This window comes from Durio zibethinus, chromosome 15 (assembly GCF_047325235.1).
Source record: "Durio zibethinus cultivar Kanyao isolate XHJ-2024 chromosome 15, ASM4732523v1, whole genome shotgun sequence".
Lineage (NCBI taxonomy): Eukaryota > Viridiplantae > Streptophyta > Magnoliopsida > Malvales > Malvaceae > Durio > Durio zibethinus.
The window spans coordinates 20,916,763-20,940,207 of NC_143176.1; the positions used below are offsets into that span (position 1 = coordinate 20,916,763).

General features: G+C 32.9%; 4 protein-coding genes across 5 annotated transcripts; all 4 read left to right on the forward strand.

Moving 5' to 3' along the window:
- Positions 1 to 95: 95 nt before the first annotated feature.
- LOC111301296 (uncharacterized) lies at positions 96 to 1,893 on the forward strand. 2 transcript variants are annotated; one of them, XM_089744763.1, is made up of 4 exons: positions 158 to 239; positions 390 to 454; positions 1,398 to 1,554; positions 1,688 to 1,893. In XM_089744763.1, exons 3-4 carry the CDS (start codon positions 1,399 to 1,401, stop codon positions 1,733 to 1,735), a joined length of 204 nt encoding a protein of 67 aa, XP_089600889.1. In that variant the 5' UTR covers positions 158 to 239; positions 390 to 454; position 1,398; the 3' UTR covers positions 1,736 to 1,893. The 2 variants fall into 2 exon arrangements, with proteins under 2 accessions (XP_022752604.1, XP_089600889.1); XM_022896869.2 differs by lacking the exon at positions 390 to 454 and having other exon boundaries at positions 96 to 239.
- Positions 1,894 to 4,048: 2,155 nt separating this feature from the next.
- Positions 4,049 to 11,676, forward strand: LOC111301297 (pleiotropic drug resistance protein 2-like). Its single transcript, XM_022896870.2, has 20 exons — positions 4,049 to 4,641; positions 4,888 to 5,008; positions 5,195 to 5,283; positions 5,729 to 5,813; positions 5,895 to 6,185; positions 6,269 to 6,359; positions 6,470 to 7,370; positions 7,486 to 7,646; positions 7,808 to 7,911; positions 7,999 to 8,149; positions 8,239 to 8,319; positions 8,592 to 8,740; positions 8,842 to 9,174; positions 9,309 to 9,599; positions 9,701 to 9,784; positions 9,946 to 10,079; positions 10,181 to 10,408; positions 10,538 to 10,709; positions 10,828 to 11,082; positions 11,209 to 11,676. The coding sequence occupies exons 1-20, from the start codon at positions 4,274 to 4,276 to the stop codon at positions 11,476 to 11,478; spliced, it is 4,359 nt and encodes a 1,452-aa protein (XP_022752605.1). The 5' UTR covers positions 4,049 to 4,273; the 3' UTR covers positions 11,479 to 11,676.
- Positions 11,677 to 13,815: 2,139 nt separating this feature from the next.
- LOC111301298 (uncharacterized) lies at positions 13,816 to 15,485 on the forward strand. Its single transcript, XM_022896871.2, has 4 exons — positions 13,816 to 14,273; positions 14,590 to 14,700; positions 14,911 to 14,991; positions 15,114 to 15,485. Exons 1-4 carry the CDS (start codon positions 14,022 to 14,024, stop codon positions 15,186 to 15,188), a joined length of 519 nt encoding a protein of 172 aa, XP_022752606.1. The 5' UTR covers positions 13,816 to 14,021; the 3' UTR covers positions 15,189 to 15,485.
- Positions 15,486 to 20,638: 5,153 nt separating this feature from the next.
- LOC111302099 (LURP-one-like protein (DUF567)) lies at positions 20,639 to 21,593 on the forward strand. The gene is made up of 2 exons (XM_022898037.2): positions 20,639 to 21,055; positions 21,143 to 21,593. The coding sequence occupies exons 1-2, from the start codon at positions 20,795 to 20,797 to the stop codon at positions 21,509 to 21,511; spliced, it is 630 nt and encodes a 209-aa protein (XP_022753772.2). The 5' UTR covers positions 20,639 to 20,794; the 3' UTR covers positions 21,512 to 21,593.
- The last annotated feature ends 1,852 nt before the right edge of the window (positions 21,594 to 23,445 follow it).

Sequence of the window (23,445 nt, forward strand, 5' to 3'; positions counted from 1 at the left end):
CCAACCCTCCACTCCAACGGGCCCAAAAATGAGCTAGGGAGTTTCTTAAGTGGGCCAGCCAGCTCAGCCCATATAACTTTTTATTTTTGATTTTTTGGGTTGATTTTTGGTTTTCTTCCCCGAATAATATAAAGACCATTTTCACTAATCCTTCAATCGCGAGAGGCTCAGAGTCGTCTACAAATTCTAGGGTTTTCCCATCTAAGGAAAAAGAAGAATCAGGATTAGTTTTCTCTCAGGTACTATCTTTCTTTCTTCTCCTTTGAATCTGATCTTGAAAGCTGTTTAATTTCATATGGCAGAATTAATTTTTTATCATAGCTGATGGTTGAATCTGCTGATTTTTTTTTTTGGGGGGGGGGGGGGGGGGGGAACATTTCCCTGAATAGGGTTTCTTTTGGTTGATTAGTTTGGGTTGATAGGAGTAGATCTCCGGTCTTTGTGGCTTGACAAGGTATTAATTTTAGAACAAATGAATCAATCTAACATATTTCATTTTGAAATTGATTTGATTAGGTGTAGTTGAATTGGTTAAGATTATAAATTTATGATTAATTGAAACCATATAAGGTACGTTCTAGCCGAGGATTCATAAAATTCGTCATCCTCTGGATGGAATGTAAAATGGGTTTCAACTGGATTTAGTAATCCCACTTTTTTTATTTAATTTTGTTTTCACTTTTCTTATGCAAAGGAGTACTGATATGTTGAGGTTTTGTTAGAAGCATTAATGGCTTTTTAAGTTTCTGTAAGTTAGAATCCATGTCTGCATATGGGAACCATTACTTTATGGAGCTTCTCCAGAAGCAAAATTTTATTTGTAGGCTATAGTGCAATGGGGAACTTTATTTCATTGCTGAAAATCATTTGTACTCTCTGCCTGCTTCGGTTGTTGCATCAAAATCACTGCCATGTTTCAATATAGCTTTTTTAGAAAAAGGGGGGACTGCCATGACATCTTCAATCCTGTCGATGCAAGTGCGACTGATGTCTGCTTGTTAATGTAAATTCAAAGTTATGGGTTGTGGGGGAATGGTAGGCTTATGGGGTTCTGTGGAGCATGAAGTTTCAATTATTTAATTGGTTAAAAAAGAACATGTTAGCACGAAAAAATTGTTTTCTTTGGTTTTACCAAAGGCCTAGGAGCAAATCCAGCTTACACCTTTTTCTTTTTTTTTTTTTTTTGGGGGGGGGGGTGTTTCTTTATGGAAAAGGGGAGCACAGCCCAGCCATTGGACCAATAAAATGAAAAATAGAGGAAGAGAGACATGATGGAACTTGAAAGTGCATGAATGTGCCATTTTGGGAAGAGAGAAGTGAGGTTGAGGTGTTTTGGGAGCATTGAGAAGCTTCTTCAATTAGATGATCTATAACTGGATTTTGAACTTGTGATGCAGTATGTCGGAGCCACCATTCAGACCTAGGGAGAAGCTTATTGAGTATCAGAAATATTTTCAAAGCATCCACAAGCACACTTACCTGAAAGGACATTATGATAAGATCACATCTGTCGCTATTCCTGCTGCTTTGGCTGCAAGTTCCTTGTTTTTAATTGTGAGTTTGTTTCTACTTGTAAACATGCCTTTAATAACTTTTAGCTCCTATTTGCCAAAGAATAGATTGAGAAATTATTTTTTGGCATCTCAGTGATGTAACTATTCCTCATGTTGTGTTTGTTATTTTTCAGGGACAAGGGATCTATAATATGTCTCATGGGATTGGAAAGAAAGAATGAGGTTACTCATGCTTAGAAGACATGTATTCCTTGACTTTTGTGGGTTTTTTTCTTTTTTTAGCATGAAGTTGCATGTTTGTTACCTCTAATAATTGTTTGGTTTGCGCACTTCTTTGCTGCCAATGGAAATTTAAAGCTACCCTAATGGATTATGTTCAGTTTGGTTTTTATTTTTTTTTAAATCTACATGATCAGACCTCAGGATTCAGCAAGCTTTTTGATGTTGTCTATGCTTAATTTGGTTTTTGAGTTCTGTCTTCTCGGTTATTGAGACTACTTTGTTTCCACTGTGATTCTGGTTTGAGCATTATCACATTCATTCAATTTTCAACAGCCCTTGGTCTTGCATTTTGGAATAGTAGTCTTACCCCTTTCCCAAATTTTCATGGGCCCAAGTAAGTTAATGGTACTGAAATTCAACTGACGTAACCAGTGCGTGTAAGTGATGCTTGCTGCCTGTCTAGTCCTTCCATCAATTATTGACTAATAATAGTCAAGATTGCCGATTACAGCTACTTTCAGGCACCATAAACTTAAGGATAAACAGGAGTAAAAGAAAAGGCTACTAATGATTGACAGCAAAGTTTTTGGGTTTAATTTGGATAGAAAGCAAATCATATTATCAATATCTCCATCATAAATTGCCCGAAGAAAACTGTCATTAAATTTATTAATGCTTACTTGCAAACTTTCTTGGATTTCACAAGTAAACTGGTTGGATTCCATTCTACCAATTTTTGACATGGATGTCGGATGCTAACCGCTGTTAGAATGAAGTTGAAATGCTATTATGACTTTTACAAAGGAAAAACCAATCTAGAAATGTATATTTTTGGTCTTTAGTTTGTAACACTGGTTATGAGATCTTGAATTGGAAACAAAACCAATTCCACATTTTTTGTGAGGTTGCAGCCATTATAGAATCAGTCTTGATTCTGATAACGATACAGTTGGCTTAATCATGGAAATTAAAACAAATATGAACCCTGCCCTATATTAAGGACTTTCGAGGCTAATGGGAACCTTAAAATGTTCACGGGCAAGAACCAATGCCGTTTGTTAAAGGTTAAAGTAGTTTTCGTAACTGTACCTATAAACTTTAAAGAAAATGGTCCTTTCTTTTTCTTCCAAAACGGTGGATCGATTCTGAGTTCTTTATTCAAAGAATGTAGGAATTGAACTACTACCTGTAAAAGAAACACAGCCTGTTTATCTGAGTTTTTAATGTCTGATAAATTGAAGATCTAAAATACTTGATGATGGTCTTCAAAGTTTGGCTATGTTCTTGACAGTGAACATTTGTCAAGATTTTTAGGCAAATTGTAACAGAGACTGATGAATATCAATCAAATTACTTTAATTTTATCTGCAAGGCATGGACAAGTTTCTAACTAAATGTACCAGTTTTCAACTTAAAGAATTAAAAAAAAAAAAAAAAAAAAAAAAAAAAAAAAAAAAACCAACTTCAGAGCCAATAAGTTTCTTGCCAAGTCTACTTCTAGAAGTGGTTCAAAGTAAACTGAGAGGCTTCAATATTCTTTTGTTTCATACAGGCAAAAAATGACTTAAAGAAAGTCATGCAACAATTTTCCGGGAATGTCATCCTAGTCAGGTTTGGCAAAGTTGGAATATAACGTACTGATTTCAGTTCACATGATTGTTAATTGTTAAAATGAGACCGAGTCAGTGAGATCAAAAGTCAAAAGTCGTTAAAAATAAAAGCTAAGAAATATTCAAAGAAGTCAAAATGATTGATACGTTTTGCAGGTTTTAATTAGGTTTGAAACAAGAATCACCGTTGTACTCCCTTAATCTAATTCAACATTTTTGTCCTCCAAAAGAAGCATCCTGGCTTGAGAATTTTCTTTTCAGATGATTTTTCTTCATCCCTTGGTCAGAAAAAGGGAAAATATTTCAGCTATCCCTTTCCCTGTTGGCCCCTCAGTTCAATTATGGTAGGCATTAATCAGATAGGTTGTTGTTCAAATCATTCCAAAAATGCAAAGCACAAGCATATAACACGTTGAACTTAAAAAAAAAAAAAAAATTAAAGCTGAACTCGGGTATAATTCAATTGATTAAATAGTGATACCTAATAAATAAATTTGAGTTCAAAATTTCAAACCGCGTAACTCTTTCTCCCGTCTTCCTACTGCCATATATTTGTATAAAAATATTAAAGCTTAGCCTTGGAAAATTGGAAGCGACTTCCAGGAGTCAATTTTGACCGATATCAGCAACAGTGAAAGGGAAAAAAAACCAAAAAATGCAAAAAGAGGATAAATTTCCTGTCACATTCAATATTTTTGTCTCTAATCTTCAAAGTTCAAACTGCATATAAATGGACTAGGAACATCGCTCTTTTTAACGTTGTCTCTTCAAAAAGGCATGAAATCCTGGTTTCAATATTAGTTCTTGGTTCAGCACTCTTCCAACAATTAATCATAGAGCTGAAAGAAGACACTCTTGCTGAACCAGTTTTTTCATTGTATAATCGTGCTATATTGGTTGTTACAAGAACGTTAAAAAGTTCCAAACATGGCGGCTGCATTGGCCGGAGAGGACTTGTCGAGGCAGACGAGTATGAGTAGCAGGAGAAGCTGGCGTGCCTCGAGCGTTAGGGAAATGTTTAATTCACCGGACGTGTTTCAAAGGAGCAGTAGACGGCACGAGGTTAATGATGAAGAAGAGTTAAGATGGGCTGCAATAGAGAGGTTGCCAACATATGACAGGCTGAGGAAAGGGATGTTGATGCAGGTCATGACCGATGGGAATGTTGTGCATGATGAGGTTGATGTTACAAAGCTCGGACCACAAGCCAAGAAACAGTTAATGGAGAGTATACTTAAGGTTGTTGAGGAAGACAATGAAAGGTTCTTGACAAGATTAAGGAACAGAACTGACAGGTTACTGCACTTCCTTTTCTTTTATTTGGCTTTTATATGAGAGAATGGAGAGAAAAGAAAGAAATGTTGAATTTTTTTTTTTTTTTTTTTCAAAGCAAGCTAAGCCTAGGGATGGGGATGGGATTGAACCGAGATCTGTTGGATGCCACCTTTTTAAGGATTACTACATGAACCAACTGAGCTAAAATCTGGGTTCAAGAAATTCTGAGTTTGAATCTTACAACTTTTATGTTTTGATGGAAACAGGGTGGGAATTGAGGTTCCTAAGATTGAAGTTAGATTTCAGAATTTATCCGTCGAGGGAGATGCTTTTGTTGGGACTAGAGCACTTCCAACTTTGATCAATTCCACCATGAATGCAATCGAGGTACTATTCCAATATTGAGAAACTTTTAGATCTTTGAAATGGGAAAGAAAAGCATAACTGTGCCTTCTCGTTAGTTTCAAACTGAAATTGAATATAATCAAGAGCATCTGATTTTTGTGGTTTCCCTATCTTATAATATCGGAGTTTTGAGAATTCTAATTGTTGTTACATTTCAAACATGAGTAGGCAACTCTTGGATACCTTGGACTCTCTCCTTCAAAGAAAAGGGTCGTCAAGATCCTCCAAGGTGTGAGTGGAGTACTAAAACCATCAAGGTACGTTCTTACAAATCAAACCTTAATTAAGGATGAAAACCATCGGAAAAAATAGTTCATGAATATATTCAATTTTTTTCATTTATGTTTGTTTATTAAACTTAAAAAAATGATCACAAACAACATTTCATGATTCGCTAATTAAATGAAAAGATTATGAACATAACAAAATTCATTCATGTTCAATTTGTTTGTTTGTTTGTATAAATGAATAGAGCATTTGACAAACAGACTATCAAACTAACAGACTCCACTTCTATTCGTTTACTATGCTTAACAAACGATCACAAATAACATTTCATAGTTTGCTAATTAAACGAAAAGATCATGAACATGGCAAAGTTCATTCATATTCGGTTCATTTAGACCCCTATTCTTGATGGATAAATGCTATATCTTGCTTGGAACTGATTTCATATGATTTAACCGTTGTTATCTACCTCAGGATGACACTACTCCTTGGGCCTCCTGCCTCAGGAAAAACCACACTGTTGCAAACACTAGCTGGGAAACCAAAGGATGATATAAGGGTTTGTTTCCATAAGTCATGAATTTGTTTAACTTTTATTTACCATCTCCATTTTACTGATGATAATTTTGGATATAAACAGATAACTGGCAAAGTCACCTACTGTGGCCATGAATTTTCAGAATTTATACCTCAGAGAACAAGTGCTTATATCAGCCAGCATGATCTTCACAACGGTGAGATGACTGTCCGTGAGACATTAGATTTCTCAGGGCGTTGTTTGGGAGTGGGAGAAAGGTATGAAATGTTGGCAGAACTATCAAGAAGAGAGAAGGAAGCAGGCATTAAGCCGGATCCAGAGATTGATGCATTCATGAAAGCTACAGCAATAGCTGGACAAGAAACTAGTTTGATTACAGAATATATTCTCAAGGTTTGTTGCCTCTATTTTGATTTTATGTCTTTTCTCTTGATTCTTCAATGAACAAACCTAATCATCATATGGATTTGTAACAGATACTTGGACTGGATATATGTGCTGATATCTTGGTGGGAGATGATATGAGAAGAGGCATTTCTGGTGGACAAAAGAAACGTGTAACAACTGGTATATATGCGTTAATTCTACATCTGCAGTCATTATAAAGATGGATTGATTCAAACTTTTAGTAGTTTTTTTTCTGAAAACCTTAACTTATACGACTTGTCTGAGTGCAGGAGAAATGCTGGTTGGGCCAGCAAAAGCATTTTTCATGGATGAAATATCAACAGGGTTAGATAGTTCCACCACATTCCAAATTGTTAAGTATATGAAGCAGATGGTTCATATTATGGATATAACCATGATCATTTCCCTCTTGCAACCTGCACCTGAGACATTTGATCTCTTTGATGACATTATCTTACTTGCTGAGGGTCATATTGTCTACCAAGGTCCTCGCGATACAGTTCTTGAGTTCTTTGAATATATGGGATTCAAATGCCCTGAAAGGAAAGGGGTTGCAGACTTTCTGCAGGAAGTAACTTCCAAAAAGGACCAAGAACAATACTGGTTCCGAGAAAACCAACCGTATAGATACGTCTCAGTACCTGAATTTGCACAATCCTTCAACTCCTTTCACATTGGCCAGCAGCTTTTAGAAGATCTTAGAGTTCCTTTTGATAAATCCAAAACTCATCCAGCTGCTTTAGTGACAAAGAAGTATGGGATTTCGAACAGGGACCTCTTCAAGGCTTGCCTTTCCAGGGAATGGCTTTTAATGAAGCGCAACTCCTTTGTTTACATTTTCAAGGCTTTCCAACTAACATTTATGGCAATAGTTGCGTTGACAGTGTTCTTGAGAACAGAAATGAAATCTGGTCAAATAGAGGATTCAGCAAAATTTTGGGGAGCATTGTTTTTCAGTCTCATTAACGTCATGTTTAATGGGCTGGCTGAAATGGCAATGACAGTGTTTAGGCTGCCAGTGTTTTTCAAGCAGAGAGATTTCATGTTCTACCCTGCATGGGCTTTTGCCCTGCCCATTTGGCTCACAAGAATTCCCGTCTCCCTAATGGAATCTGGAATTTGGATAATTCTTACATACTACACCATTGGGTTTGCACCTAGTGCCACTAGGTAAGTAAATGTTTTACTTGCATGGTTCACTTTATCAGCCTAGAGATTTGTAGTAGAATGCAATGCATAAGAAGTATAAGTTGTTCTGCAATTGACAGATTTACAACATGTTCAGGTTCTTCAAACAGTTCTTAGCATTCTTCGGTGTTCATCAAGTGGCTGTCTCCCTCTTCCGTTTCATTGCAGCGTTAGGCAGAACAGAAGTGGTTGCAAACATCTTGGGTACCTTTACCTTGCTAATGGTATTTGTGCTGGGAGGTTTCATTGTAGCCAAAAGTAAAAAAATAACTTTCCTTTTTAATTGATTTTGTTTCCTTTTCCTTTGTTAATTGAACTTCTTGATTTGATGATTTATACATTGATAAGCGATTGCGTTTTCTTGTCTCATTTATAAGAAGATCCATGAAACTAAGATGAACACCCTTTTTCTCATGCAGATGACATTGAATCATGGATGATATGGGGTTATTATGCATCTCCAATGATGTATGGTCAAAATGCCATTGCTATCAACGAGTTTCTTGCTGACAGATGGAGTGCGGTACATCCCCTTACAGAAGCATAAACATTAGATTAAGAATCCTGGCTCAACTATATTAAACTAAAGATTCTAATGTCTTTGGTGCAGCCTCACCTGAACTCCACTGTTGGAAAGACACTTCTCAAGGAAAGAGGTCTATACACTGAAGAACATTGGTATTGGATTTGTATTGGAGCACTTGCAGGGTTTTCTTTTCTTTTCAATGTTCTTTTCATTGCAGCACTCTCTTTTTTGAATCGTAAGTTCAAATTTCTTACATTTACTAACTGGTTTATGCAAAGAAAAGGTCTACTGAACTCCTGCTGTTTTCTGTTGACTCAATTTCAGCTCTAGGGGATTCTAACCCTGTAGTCTCAGATGATGACTCAGAAAGCAATCATAATAGGCAATTGGCATCCAATGTAGAAGGTTAGTAGTTTTCTCAATATGGTTCAATTTCAGTAGCTTGACTTTCATAAATTAACTTTTAATGAAAGATATTAAAAGCAAATTTGAATTTCTCAGAAACCGTAAGCTTTCTTAAATTGTTGAAGCTAGTTAGGCATCATAAGCTAACCATGGGTACACACCGACGAAAGAAATGATTGTTCTTCCCTATAATTAGTAATGCAGCATTTTTTCCATCTATGTTTTCCTATTGTAATAACGTGGCTCCTGCAATGTTTAATTCTTTATTACAGGGATTAATATGCCAGTGAGAAATGCTCAGTCTAGTCCAGGCTCAATTGTTAGTGTTGCTAACAGCCAATCCAAAAAGGGAATGATTTTGCCTTTCCAGCCACTTTCACTTGGTTTTAACCATGTGAATTACTATGTTGATATGCCAGAAGTGAGTTGCTCTTTCGAAGGATTAATATTTCCAACATCTTTTGACATTTATTTAGATGCCTATGGTACATTTAACGGGCTGATTTTTTCTTGACTTACCAGGAAATGAAGAGTCAAGGGGTTGAAGAAAATCGATTGCAGTTGCTAAGAGATGTGAGCGGTGCCTTCAGGCCAGGTATTCTTACTGCATTGGTAGGTGTTAGTGGTGCTGGAAAGACGACCTTGATGGACGTCTTAGCTGGAAGAAAGACTGGTGGATATATTGAAGGAAGCATAAGCATTTCAGGTTACCCGAAGAATCAAGCCACTTTTGCTCGTGTCAGTGGTTATTGTGAACAGAATGACATCCATTCACCTTATGTTACCGTCTATGAATCACTGTTATACTCTGCTTGGTTGCGTCTTGCTTCAGATGTGAAGAAGGAAACACGAAATGTACGCAGTTCCTAAGCAAAATTCTCTTCTACATATACTATCTATTGTCTCCATTGGTAATTTTTGTTTCATCATCGTTACTAGAATACCTGGCCTCTTGGTTAAAGTAAAAAATTTTCATTCTTTTTCTACAGATGTTTGTTGAGGAAGTAATGGAGTTGATTGAGCTTAACCCGTTGAAGAATGCTCTAGTTGGACTACCAGGAGTGAATGGTCTTTCTACTGAGCAGAGAAAGAGGCTAACCATAGCTGTAGAGTTGGTTGCTAATCCTTCTATCATCTTTATGGATGAGCCAACATCAGGCCTTGATGCTAGAGCTGCTGCAATTGTCATGCGTACTGTGAGGAACACGGTTGATACAGGACGAACTGTAGTCTGCACAATCCATCAACCAAGTATAGATATTTTTGAGGCATTTGACGAGGTATTATTGAATTTCAAACATGTATAATGTTCTAATACATGCTTTTTCTGCAGGTCATTATCAATGAGCTATATTTTTATGATAATTTTTCCCTGCTGCAGCTCTTGTTGATGAAAAGAGGAGGACAAGTGATATATGCTGGACCTCTTGGCCGCCATTCTCACAAACTTGTTGAATATTTTGAGGTGCGTCTTCTCTTTTCATTAGCGGACTTCTATTTGGCTTTGAGCCTTAACCATTCTAGTCGTCAGGATTTATATTTAGATATCACTCCCAATGCCACTTTCTTCTGAAAATTCTTTCATGTATTGATATTTTAGTCCTTTGACATCTAAAATACTTGCAGGCTGTTCCAGGGGTTCCCAAGATCAAAGGAGGCTATAATCCTGCTACTTGGATGTTGGAAGTCAGCTCCACTGCAGTTGAAACTCAGCTCAATGTTGATTTTGCTGAAATTTACTCCAACTCTGACCTATATCAGTTAGTAGCAGTGGACAATTTTTTTTCCATTTACAAAGTCCTCAATAAACCTTACAGTTTGGAGATTGACCTTTCTCTTCACCTCATTGTTACTTTTTCAGGAGAAATCAGGAACTCATCAAAGAACTAAGCACTCCACAACCTGGTTCCAAGGATCTTTACTTCCCCACTAAATATTCGCAAAACTTTGTATCGCAATGCAAGGCTTGTTTCTGGAAACAATACTGGTCATATTGGCGGAATTCACAGTTTAACGCTGTCCGAATGTTTTTGACAACAGTCATTGGTATTTTGTTTGGTGTCATCTTCTGGAACAAAGGAGACAAATTGTAAGTCATTGAGAAACTTATGTTGAGACAATGTTCTATACATGTCTTTTTTACAATTTTTTTGGAGCAAAAACCAAGGACCCAACAGTTCAATTCATCCTTACATGGCCATTTTTATGTTGGTTACAGGCAACAACAACAGGACTTGATGAATCTTCTAGGAGCTACCTATGCTGCTGTTTTTTTCCTTGGAGCTACCAATGCTACTTCTGTGCAGTCTGTTGTGTCAATTGAAAGGACTGTATTCTACCGTGAAAGAGCAGCCGGGATGTACTCAGAATTGCCTTATGCATTTGCTCAGGTGAGACATGAAATCAAATAATTTTGGTGTGCATCAATTTATATTTAATTTCAGGTGAAATCATGAAGAAAGGTATTGTCTTTCTCAAATCAGTGTGTACTTTCTTATGTTCCTCCAGGTGGCTATAGAGACCATTTATGTTGCATTCCAAACCATTGTATATGCTCTTCTTCTGTACTCGATGATCGGATTTGATTGGAAGGCAGACAAATTCTTGTATTTCTACTACTTCATATTCATGTGTTTCACCTACTTGTCAATGTATGGGATGATGGTTGTTGCTCTTACCCCTGGCCAGCAAATTGCCGCCATTGTTTCCTCCTTTTTGCTTAGCTTCTGGAACTTATTCTCCGGTTTCCTCCTCCCCAGACCGGTATGTAATATCAGCATAATAATTCTTTTTTGTTCATTTCCATGCATGAAACCATGATCATCAAATATTAATCCACAAAAATGTTTTGCTGAACTTTTCTTTTGAAATTAAAACAAAAAAATGCAGCTAATCCCTGTGTGGTGGAGGTGGTACTACTGGGGTTCACCAATTGCATGGACAATCTATGGTGTTTTCACATCTCAATTCGGTGATAAGACCACCACTATCCAACTCTCCAATGATGATAGAATGGCAGTGAATAGGTTCCTCAAGGATAACTTGGGATTTGATGAAGACTTCCTTATACCTATTGTCCTTGGCCATGTTGGTTGGGTTTTGGTATTCTTCTTCGTCTTTGCCTATGCCATCAAATTCTTCAACTTCCAAAGGAGATAGAAAGGTCAATTGAATTTTGAGCAACTCAACTCAACTTTTAAAATCTCAACATGTATATGTAACCATTGTTAACACAACTACTGTTGGGTTTTCTTGGTAATTACTATTTATACTTGGTTGCTTTTGTTGGGTTTGGATTCCCCCTATGCTGCTTCTTTTGTAATTTTTTTTAAAAATAGATTAAAGAAAATTCCTTCACTGTGCACCACCATTTTTGGTTGGCCTGTCTTTGCCCTACCAAAAAGCTAGTCATTCTCTGCTATGCAAAAAGCAATAAATAAACCAAAACTCAAGGCTGTGCTAAAGAGTCAAGTTAAAGATATGATGCCCCATTAACAATAAATAAATAAATAAATCACAAAGCAGAGTATATTGTTCTGACAGTTTGCCTGTGACAACCCTAACCTTAATCCAAATTTTTTTGACATTTGCAGGAATTTAGTGAAAGGATTTTGAATTTTGAATCCATAGTACAAAAATCCTTGTGGGGGCAGGCAGCATGTTGGTTTTCTCTAAGACGAAAAGAATCCATTTATAAATTTATGCTGCAAGTTATCAACTTTCTAGTAAGGGTTGATTATCAGTAATTAGGCAAATAGATTACAAATTAAACCCATACATATATATATATATATATATCATGTAAATCAACAAAGAACAATAGTTTTGATCCTGAAATTTAATTCTGTTAGTTCATTCAGTTACTTTTAAAAGATGATATCTAATAAATTTATAATTTCAATTTAAATACTTGTAACATATGTTAATGTATTTGCTTAGCATCTCCAAAATAAGCCTTTCAATCACTTATCCTCTCACTCTACATTGAAATAAGAAAGGAAAAACCGGAAGATTAAGAGTGAAAATTCTTCCTTTAGAAGTCCAAGCTGGAAGGACGATGATATTATGTAATAAGGGACAGCTATCTGCTGCCAATCTCTCCTACTCTGTCTTGTCTCTTAAGGCTTTCCCCCATGTGCCAACGAGCCTTTGGCTCAGCGGCATGAAGCATTCGGCACTTGAAGGGTTGCTTAAGTTTCAGAAACTTCAAAAAAAAAAAAAAAAGCTTTTCCCCTGTCTTGTGTAGGAAACCACTTGTCCACTACAGAAATAAGAAGCCTTCTGTTTCAAGCACTCCTCTTCAAGGAAAAAGAAGATTTACCAATATTTTTTAGGACTCTTCAACCAATATATATCAGCTTATATGACAGCAACATTATTATAAATAATTTACATTTTGGAATTGAGATAATGATATATTTCTTCACATATACACTAGAGGTAGTAAGATCAATAAAATTTTACATAATTATATGTATTTTTTATTAAAAAAATGTCAAAAATTGATGCACAAGTGAGAAGAAGAGCAGTAGTTAACTGAACTTTGTCAATAGACCAACTTAAGCAAATAGATAGCTTACCAAAGTAGACCCATCTAGATTCTCCTTCAATCCAATAACTTGAAAAAATGCAATTGGAAAGGTTTACAAGATTCAAATTATGATGACTAAAATTATAAATAAATAAATAAATTTTGAATGCAAAAATTGCACTGATATTAATTAAGTGGAATGTTAAAAGTAAAGATGGAAAAGAACATTTGGTTTAAGTTTTTGTTCAAGAAAGTATCCTCTCTAGCTTCATGATTACAATTGAGGAGAGATTTTGGTTATTTTGTATATTTTTATTAACGAGGAATGTAACTTACATCTAAATTTGTTCAAAGGTCATCTAAAAATTCGTTTAAGTTTTGGAGGATATGAATAAAAAATTAAATTTTTTTTAAATGAGTTTGAACACAAATTTTAGATTTGTTTAAATTTCGAGTGGATTTTTAAATAAAATATTTAAAATTCGAGTTTGATTTAACCCGAATTTAGATATATATATTTATTATTTATATATATAATTTATATATAAACTAAAAATAAAAATTATACATTTTTATTAGATTTAATTTAAAATTAAGTCTAATAAAATATATATAATTTTTATTTTTAATTTATATATATATGTCAATTGAATATAATTTCATTAAATTTAGTTTAATTTTTTTTAATTTTTATTATATAAATTAAGTTTAATGAATGAATTAGAGATTTATTTTTTTAATTTGGGTTAGACTTTAGACTTAAAGTTTTGGACCGAATAGGTTTGAGTATACGTGTAAACTATATATTAAGTATAAATCCAATCTAACTCATGAACGCTTTTTACTTACATCAATGTAAAATTAAAAAATTTTAAAAAAATATTAATTATTAATTTTAATATATAAAAAAAAAATTTTACTTATTTCTCTTTTAGATCTATTAAAATAATTAATTTTACAGCGGCCTCTTCATTAATACAATTATTTGTTTTGTATTAAAGTAAGATTGTTGGTTTCATACCTTTAAAGCCAGCCTTGCATCTAACCACCTATAGCAGGGGAAAGAGAGCCATCATTGTAAAGAAAAAGGAGGAAAAAGAAAAGAGAGTGGCGGGGTAAAAGAGAATTGCAAGAAGTAAAGAAGGGGGTGTGTGTGTGTAAGAAGGCATCAATGGCAACACCAAAGCAGATATGGGAGCAACAGCAATCACAGATGCAGCGAGTGAAGAACTCAGGGATTATCAGTAGCAACGGGAGTCCAATAAAAGACGACAAGGAAGAGGAAATGGCAAAATCTGCATTGGCATTGTTTCGAGCAAAAGAAGAAGAGATTGAGAGAAAGAAGATGGAGATGAGGAGCAAGATTCAGACTTATATGGGACGTGTCGAAGAAGCAACTAGGCGCTTGGCAGACATTCAAGAAGTAAGTTATAGGATCATAGGTTAGAGACTAGAAGAAAAGACTTCATATCTAGCATCATGTTGTATATATTAACTCTGGCCTAAATGAAAAGCATGAATCTATATGATATTAATGTTTTAGAACATGGAGGAATTTGAATGGAAATAACAGTTCCATTCAACTCAAGGATCCATAAGCTAGATTCTTCCTTTTAAAGGGTACTTCCATTTGAGAATGATTTTTATGTTTGACTGTAGTGTAATGATATAAAATGTCTGCTTCTATTGAACTATGATGCGACGCATTGTGGATTCTTTGAATTGATAAAATCTTCCAGGAGCTTGATGCTCTCATAGATCCAATGAGGAAGGAAGTTGCAATTCTGCGCAAGAAGATAGACACCGTGAACCGGGAGCTGAAACCACTGGGACAGAGCTGCCAGAAGAAGGTGCAAATATTATTTCCATTACTAATTATTACAGTGTTTATCAAGTTGCAATGTTTGAGGGTATAGTTAGATTAATTTTGATTTGATGATTATAGCAAACTCTCATCATTTGATGCAACCAAATGGGAGATCTAAATGCATCTTAAAGCTGAAAATTCACTTTCCAGTACAATTTTTATTGTCATTTTAACATTGTTTTGATAATCACAGGAAAGGGAATACAAAGAAGCCCTTGAAGCCTTCAATGACAAGAACAAGGAGAAAGCACAACTGGTTAGCAAATTAATGGAGGTGAATATATGTTAATCTTGTATTCAATCAATAGGAGCATTAATTTGCTATGATCAAATCTTGTTATGACAATCTCCGTGACATTTTTTTTTTCCTTTTGCTTTCTGTCAATTGCTGGTTAGCTGGTGAGTGAAAGCGAGAGATTGAGGATGAAGAAACTGGAGGAGCTGAGCAAAAACATCGAAACCCTTCAATAGATTGTGCTGACTACAACAACATGATTTGTTTGTGTGCTGTAATTAGATCCAGTTTTCTGATATGTTTGGTGCATTTATTGTTCATGGTTTCTCTGGTTCCTCAATGGGAAGTTTTCTAATTTAGGAAAGTAGTCACTGAGAGGTTTGTCACCAAATCCAAACAGGCCAACTTTATTTGTTCTTTATGCTTGCTCAAGCATCATTGCACAGTAAATTGCTCGTGTTTGCCTGTAAGCCACCTATTTAATTAAAAAAAAAGTGATGTGCCACCATAAAAATTTGGTCAATAATTTGAATTTTTCAGTTCCATTAATTTTAGCCACTTAGAACTTGCAACCAAATCTCATATTTTGATTGATCTAGTTTTTACACTATTTTTTGTATTAATACCTCTCAAATTGAATATAAGTTTTCAAATTAAACTATTAATTCGAAAAAAGATTTATAAATTTCAAATTTTTTTTCATAAAAATTTTTCGAATTTATATATCATCTACCAACAAAAAAATGCTTTACATCTAAGTTTTAAATTTTAATCACTTACGTTAAGGAATACTTAACGTGTAAAGATAGGGTAAAACTTGCCTAGGACAACGAAAAAAAAAACAATCGAAAGGTGGGGTAGAATGGAAGTAACCCTCCTCATCCAAGGCCTGCCATGGCCCATGAGGTGGCAAGGTCATTAACCGGCCACGACAGAAACTGGAGTTTTGGCTGTTTGCTTTAGAAAAAGGCACAAATCAAATGCTTGTTTTCCCAGTTCTGATTTTTTTTTTTTTTTCATGGCAGGGACAACCAAGCTGACATCTGTATTGGCAATACATGTGTTGCATCGAAACTCCGATTATAAGATATTACAACTTGTAAATAAACACTATGAAACAAGTTGGTTTAGGTAATTAGTCACGTAAAACCTCTCTTCAAATGATTTTATGTCCCTTTGCTAGGTCAGCTAAATTAACTTAATTATTAATTAATCAATCTTTCTATCTCCCACGTGTGGATAAATTTTTACAAACACTTCCTCGCTCTTTAGACTTTTAGACCTCTTTGGTAACAGGTCTCAATGCGGTGAAGGTCTAACCTCACGGCATTGGAAAATCTCGATTGGTCCTCAAAAGCCATTAGATGTAAGAATGGTAATGATTCGATTTAGATCATATTTAATTTAATTTTTTTTTAAATATTACATAATATTATAAAAATTTAAAATTTGATCTGAATTTAAATCAAATTTTTATTTGATTCGAACTGAATTAAATTTTAACGATTTAATTTATTATTTTTAATTTTTATATATTATTTTAATATAAAATTTTATATTTTGATATAAAATTATTATTTTATTTTATAAAAATTTTAAAAATATATAAAAATTTAAAAAAATATATAATTTGATTTGATTTGATTTTTTTTTATTTTTTACTTTTCAATCCAAATTTAATATTCAAACTTGATTCAAGCTAAATAAAAAAAAAATTCAAATCAAATTAAACACTATAATTACGAATCAATTCGATTTTTGTTTTCACCCCTATCAAATATGGCTTTAATGCCTGATACGAGACAGACCCTAGAAAGATTAGGAAGGAAAGAAGAAAAAGAAATAGAGAAAAGGACTTATATTCATGTAATGCAATCAATAAATTATGAAAGTTACCTGCTTATTTCTAAAGCTTCCTCATCAAATAATTAATATAGATCATTAGCAATTAAAACTTTTAACAGCAAATGATATTAAGGCTAAGTTTGAATTCCATTGCATTTTTTATACGGTATGATTTAATTCGTCATACAATCAATTGAATTCAAATATCAATTCTAATGAGATCCATTTAAAATAAATTTTTTATTAAAATATTTTTTTCAATCACAGTTATAATAACTTTTTTCAATCCCAATTATAATAATTTTTTTATTATTTTTAATCTTACTGAAATCAATCTCATTGCTCATATAAATGGATCATAAAAAAACAAAAAAAGCCTCTTAACATCAACTATATTTAGTGGTGAACAACTGATCGGTTCGACTTGAAAAAAATCAATAATCAACTTAATCGACTTTTATTTAATGAATAATTGAATCAATCAAAAATTTTTAAATAATCGATTATAATCGAACCGATCAAAATCTATTTAGTTTGTTCGGTTCGATTAAATAATTAAATTTTTTTATAATTTTTCTTTGTATTATGAATAATTATTTAACAATAAATTTAATTCAATAAAACTTAAACTCAAATATCATTCAAATTAAATCATTAAAAAATGAAATAATTTTAACAATATTTTACTAGAAAAAAATAAATAAAAATACTTATCTCAATTTTTTTTATCTTTACTTATTATAAAATTGATTAATTCAATTAATTCAATTATTAATTTTAAAAATAAAAAACCGATTAAATTAATTAATTTAATCAACTTAAAAAATTGATTCAATCAAATTTATTTAATTTTGATTAATTTAATCAATTCAAACTGACTTTTACTCTATATCTCCAAATCAAAGTGTTTTTACAGAAACAGAAACTGACTTTGTGCATCAAAGTTAATTAATATGCAGGGAACATATGCATTCTAAAGCAGCTTCACGCCAAATCATGATGATGCAAACGTAAAGTCTTTTTCTAGTTGCATCAATTTTGAATTCCATGTTTGACTATATAGGTTAAGATATCTCAATCTGGACAACCTGGGGCTTTGATCCGAACTGGTGGTGCTAGCTCCACACCTAATAGAGTTGAAATCTTAAAACCTTGGGATTCGAGCCTTTAATGATTTAAGGGTATGTTCTTAATGCTACAGAAATAATAAGATTATTTTGACGTGTTGAAATTCGGTAAGAAAGATTTTTATTTTAATTTAAGATAAGATTGGAATGTATTATTTTAAAAAAATAAAACTAGAGACGATTGTAAAATGTTCAGTCCCACGTCATATCAGGATATATAAAAATATATATTATTTATTTAATTTTATATTTATATATTATATTAATAAAATTATTATTTAATATTTTAATTTAATAAAAATATTATATTTATAATAATTAAAATAAAATGTATATTAAAAAAAAATTTATTAAAATAAAATAATTAAATTAATTTTAAATTAAATTTAATTAAATATAAATTATACATATATGTATTAAATCAAAATCAAATATAAAAAATATTAATTCGATTTTAAATCAAAACAAAATCAAATGAAATTATTAAAAAATCAACTCGTCACGATCGATCTCGTGGCCATTACCACTTGCACAGCAAATTAAGATAATGAAAATGAGTACTAAGTAATTCAAAATCTATATTGTTTTTATTAAATTATTATATCTAATAATTTTGGGACTACTAAACGTTAAAACTTTACATCTCAGTCTCACCAGAAAAAAGTGAAAGAACTGGGTGGGTGGCGGATAGAGAGGCGAATAATAATAATAATAATATTTACGTTTGGTTGTAATATTATTTTTATTTTTTTAAAATTTTTTAATATGTGATAAGTAAATTTTTTATTTTAATTTTTAATAGATGATAATATAAACAAATATAAGTGTATTTAATTTTTAATATAAATTATAACTTAATTATATATAAATATATTTTTAATTAAATTAAAATATTAAATAATATTTTATTAATAAAATACATATATATAAATTAAATAAATAATAAAATATATATTCTTTTATATATCCCAAATAGTTTTAAAATAAAATATTTCTTTCGATTTGATCGAATTTATTTAAAGAAAAAAAGCTTTACCCATTATTTTTTATAAAAAAATCACTTCGAATAAATTATAATGAATCAAAACTAGGTTGTTTGTCACCCACTACAATTATTATTATTTTTAAATTTTATCTAATAACTAAAATAAAAAAAATAACAAAAAAATAACAAAAAAAAGACAAATGGAGTGGCAAGAAAATTTATTAATTAATGTATTAAATAATAATTTTTAATAAAATTTATATTAATATAAAATTATATAAATAATAAATATATATTGTTATATATACGAAGGAATGGACGTAAGATAAACTTTACTTTTATCCAAATTCAATTTAAAAAAAAAAAATCTTGACACAATTATCTCAAATTAAAAAAAAAATACATTAATTAGATCTTAGTAAATCAAAACTCATTAAATATAAATTATTTTGTCTTATTCATCTCAATTAACTTTTTATAACAAAATTTATCTAATAAAAAAATTAATTTAAAAAACCAAAAAAAAAAGCTTTAGAAAACACAGATAATACCAAAAAAAAAAAAAAAGTGCTATGTAAACACCTTGGTGAAACACTTTAAATTTATCTTTAACCAAATTTTATTTTTTTAAAAAAATTCAACTTGAAAAAAATAAAAATCAGAACTTGATTTTAATTTTTTTTAAAAAATATATTTGTATTAAATTTATTCAAAACTAATTAAATCTGAATTATTCTATCATTCTTATTTTTAATGAGATTTTTATAAAAATTATCTAATAAAAAATAAAATTATAAAATTAAATAAAAATTATAAAACAAAAAATTAAAATAAATTTAATAAAATATAAAATAAAATAATAGAGATTAATGCCACGCGAAACCCTTCCTTTGTATCAATCGCTACAAATTTAGTAATGCAGAGAGATAATAGTAATAATAATAGCTCCAGGACGATAGAGAGAGTCCCACAAGCCGTCCCGCCCAATCAAATACTTGCAAGGTTATTAACAATAATATAAACTCGTGTTTTGGACTTCTTAAAAAATAAAAGAATTGGTCAATGGTAAACGTCGTCAGAAAAATATCTAAAGCAAAGCATTGGCCAATCGACATGTGTGCACTGGCGACCACCGCAAACTGGTTCTCAGCCACAATTTTAACCTTTTTTAATAGTACCAAGATAATTATTATTTTCTGCCTTTGAAGCAAAGATAGGGTATGGCTTTTATTTTTATTTTTTTTCTAATCCTCTAACCCTTTCGTCTCTGTCAGATGCGTCAATGGATGGCTCACCGCCCATCGTCGCCAATCCATCCCTTTCCATTTCCCTTTCACTTTCTACAACTGTTTTCTTCTTCCAATCAAATGCTGGTTTGATTTCTACAAAATGGTGGCGCACTTGGTTTAGACTTTTGTACCCAGACTCAATCGGTGCGTTCTTTTATTTTGTAGCATGATTATTCGTAAATTTATATCATATAAAATATAAAATATTATATATTTATATTATATTTTATATAAAAATTATATATAATGATTTATATAAAAATATAAAATATAAATTTTTTTATTAAATTTATATATAATTATTATAATTTTAAATCATATAATTTTTATATTTTATTTTTATATCATATTATTTTATCATATATCATATTTTAAATTATCAATTTTTTTCCACCTCATTTCTCTTCCTTTATATAGTAGTAGATCTGCCTAACTCGACCACCCAAACCAAGGTCCAAGGCTGGCTTTGCTTTCTTTTTCCTTTTCCTTTCTATCGTCTCTAGTTTTGATCATATTGAGTTGAGTTAGTGTTGGTTGACTCGCAATTTGCAGTCTTTCCAAATTAGAGCTACAAAAGGCTGGAACCTTTTACGCGAATGACAAAGGTGTATCCCAACGCTAGTTTCACCGGCAGCGATGCCATCATCTCCGAAAGGCCGTCAGTAGCAGCTGACACGAGCGAGGAGACGGTTCTTACCGTCTGGAAGAAATCGTTGCTGTTCAACTGTAACGGCTTCACGGTGTTTGATGTTAAAGGTGATTTGGTGTTCAGGGTCGATAATTACATGGAAGGCAACAAGGTTGAGATCCTTCTCATGGATGCCAATGGAAAGCCTCTCCTCACTATCCGCCGCAAGGTACCTTTTCCAACTTCACACATAAGTTTGACATTACATTTGCCATCAGATTCTGACAATGGTGATGTTTCAACGTTTAATTGTCAGAAAATGAGCCTGGGGGACAACTGGCTGGTTTACGAGGGAGAAACCTCAGTGAATCCCCGACTTTCAGTCAGGAAATCAGTGAACATCCTAAACAACAAGTGCTTGGCTTACGTTAGCCCCGGAAACAGTGACAGTCGAAATAACATCATGTACGAGATTGAGGGATCATATTCCCAACGATGCTGTGCCGTGTTCGATGAGAAGAGGAGGTTAGTAGCCGCGATCAAGCGAAAAGAGGCTGTTGGAGGAGTTGCCTTCGGAACCGACGTCTTCCGTCTTATTGTTCAGCCTGATTCTATCAGGACGGACTTTACCATGGCTCTCGTCATCATTCTTGATCAAATGTTCGGATCTTCAAGACGTTGCTAGCTGCTCCACCTAAATCTTTTGCTTGCTATTTTTCTTCTGGAAATTAAATACTATATATATAATCATAGCAACAATTTCCAAATTGCAGCGTGATCAGCATATTTGGTTTTATGAACTTCCTCACCAAATCGCTTACTTTGGTTAAGAAAAAGGGAAAAAAAATAAAAAACTGAAACTGAAACTAGTTTCTTTGGTCTTGGGGCTTGGTTTTTTCGTTTTAGATAAAAAACGAAGCTTCCGGTGGGGGTCTATATACATTCAACAGAAGAATAATTTTCTGTTTCTCTATCTCTTTCCTTCTTTTTGGATGGTTGTTTATGAAAGCTGCTGCTCTGATCTGGGTTTTTCTGGGTAGAGGAAACATCAAAAAAAAAAAAAAAACCCATTAACAGTTTGTCTTTCTCTATTTTCAGCTGAGAGAGGGATGCGATTTTAGTTAATTTGGATAACTCCAATTTATATCAATACAAGCTTATTGTCACACATCAAACGATCATCTACAATGGAAAACGAAACTGGAAACAAATATAAATTTAAACCGAAATTCTAGAGGAATATATAAATAAATAAATAAAACAGAAAATGAAAAAGAAAGTGAAATAGATGATTGGTAATTAAGGAGGTTGCAGAGAGATGAAAAGAAAGGTGTATGATTATCATTTTGAGTTGTTACTTGTTAAAATTATGTTCTTGTGTACTTGGTATATATGGAGTGAAGTTGACTCCAGATATATATACTCACATGTCTTCAATAATTTTTTTTCTTCTTTCAACAATTAAGATCGATTTCTTCTAAATTTACATAATCAAAATCTTTACATTTTTCCTCAATGAAATTGCGAATCATAAGAAAAAAAAAAAAAAAAAAGGAATAAGTGACGGGCTTCTTGGTCTTCTTGCATTTGCCTGGAATTTACGGGCTTTGGAACTGAACAAAACTGATGTTAGATATGAGGCTATCCCAAACCCATTTTTGAGCGCCTTTGTATTGGGCTGTTTGTGACCCAAAAAGCCCACCAGAAAGCCAGCTTCTTTTCTAAGCTCAGCAAATTCAATTCAACGTCAGAGACTCAGAGAGATGGAAAAAAGCAGTGACTCACCTGCTAGAACCCTAAACCTCTATAATGGAGGAGAACCCAGAGGAGAAGAAAAGAGGGGGTCCAATAGGGTCAGGAAAATCACGTTTAACCATTGATATGGCGACCCATTTTCCTAATGAAATCATCAAGTTTGATTCCATGCAAATCTATCAGGGTATTGATGTCCACACTAACAACAGTGATCATCATAACAAATTAACAAGGTTAATGCATGGTAAAAGACCTCCATGGAATTTAACAGTATTATTACCTTTTTCCTTGTTAATCAAGGATGAATAACCTATAGCTAGTGTTTTTATTTTCTGAAAAATATGGTGCTATAAATTATATAACGTTTGTGCTGCTTCAATAAGGAGCAACTCTATTCGTCTAGACCCTTTGTCGCTAACCCACTGTCCCTTTCAAACTCAGACATTGCAGCGAAAAGGTCCTGACGACGGTTGATGATGACGATGGAGGGCCGGGCCTTTGAATTTGACTGTAATAATGGATTTTGGGGTCACACCACTGCTAGATAAGACGCGCACTTGATGATGACGACGGAGGGCCGGGCCTTTGAATTTGACTGTAATAATGGATTTTGGGGTCACACCACTGCTAGATAAGACGCGCACTCAAATATTTATTCCTTGCACGAAGGGAGGATGCCCTCTTAATATGATTAGGGGAAAGGTTAAAGTATAGAGGGACAAAAAATGTTCAAATCGATACCACAGGACTGTACATATTATCTCCACTTGTATGATTGGATCTTGCTTTCATAAGATTTCAGAAGATAATTAAATAGTAGCGTTTTTGTTTGATTTGCAATCTTCCTGAAGTATTATTTATTTT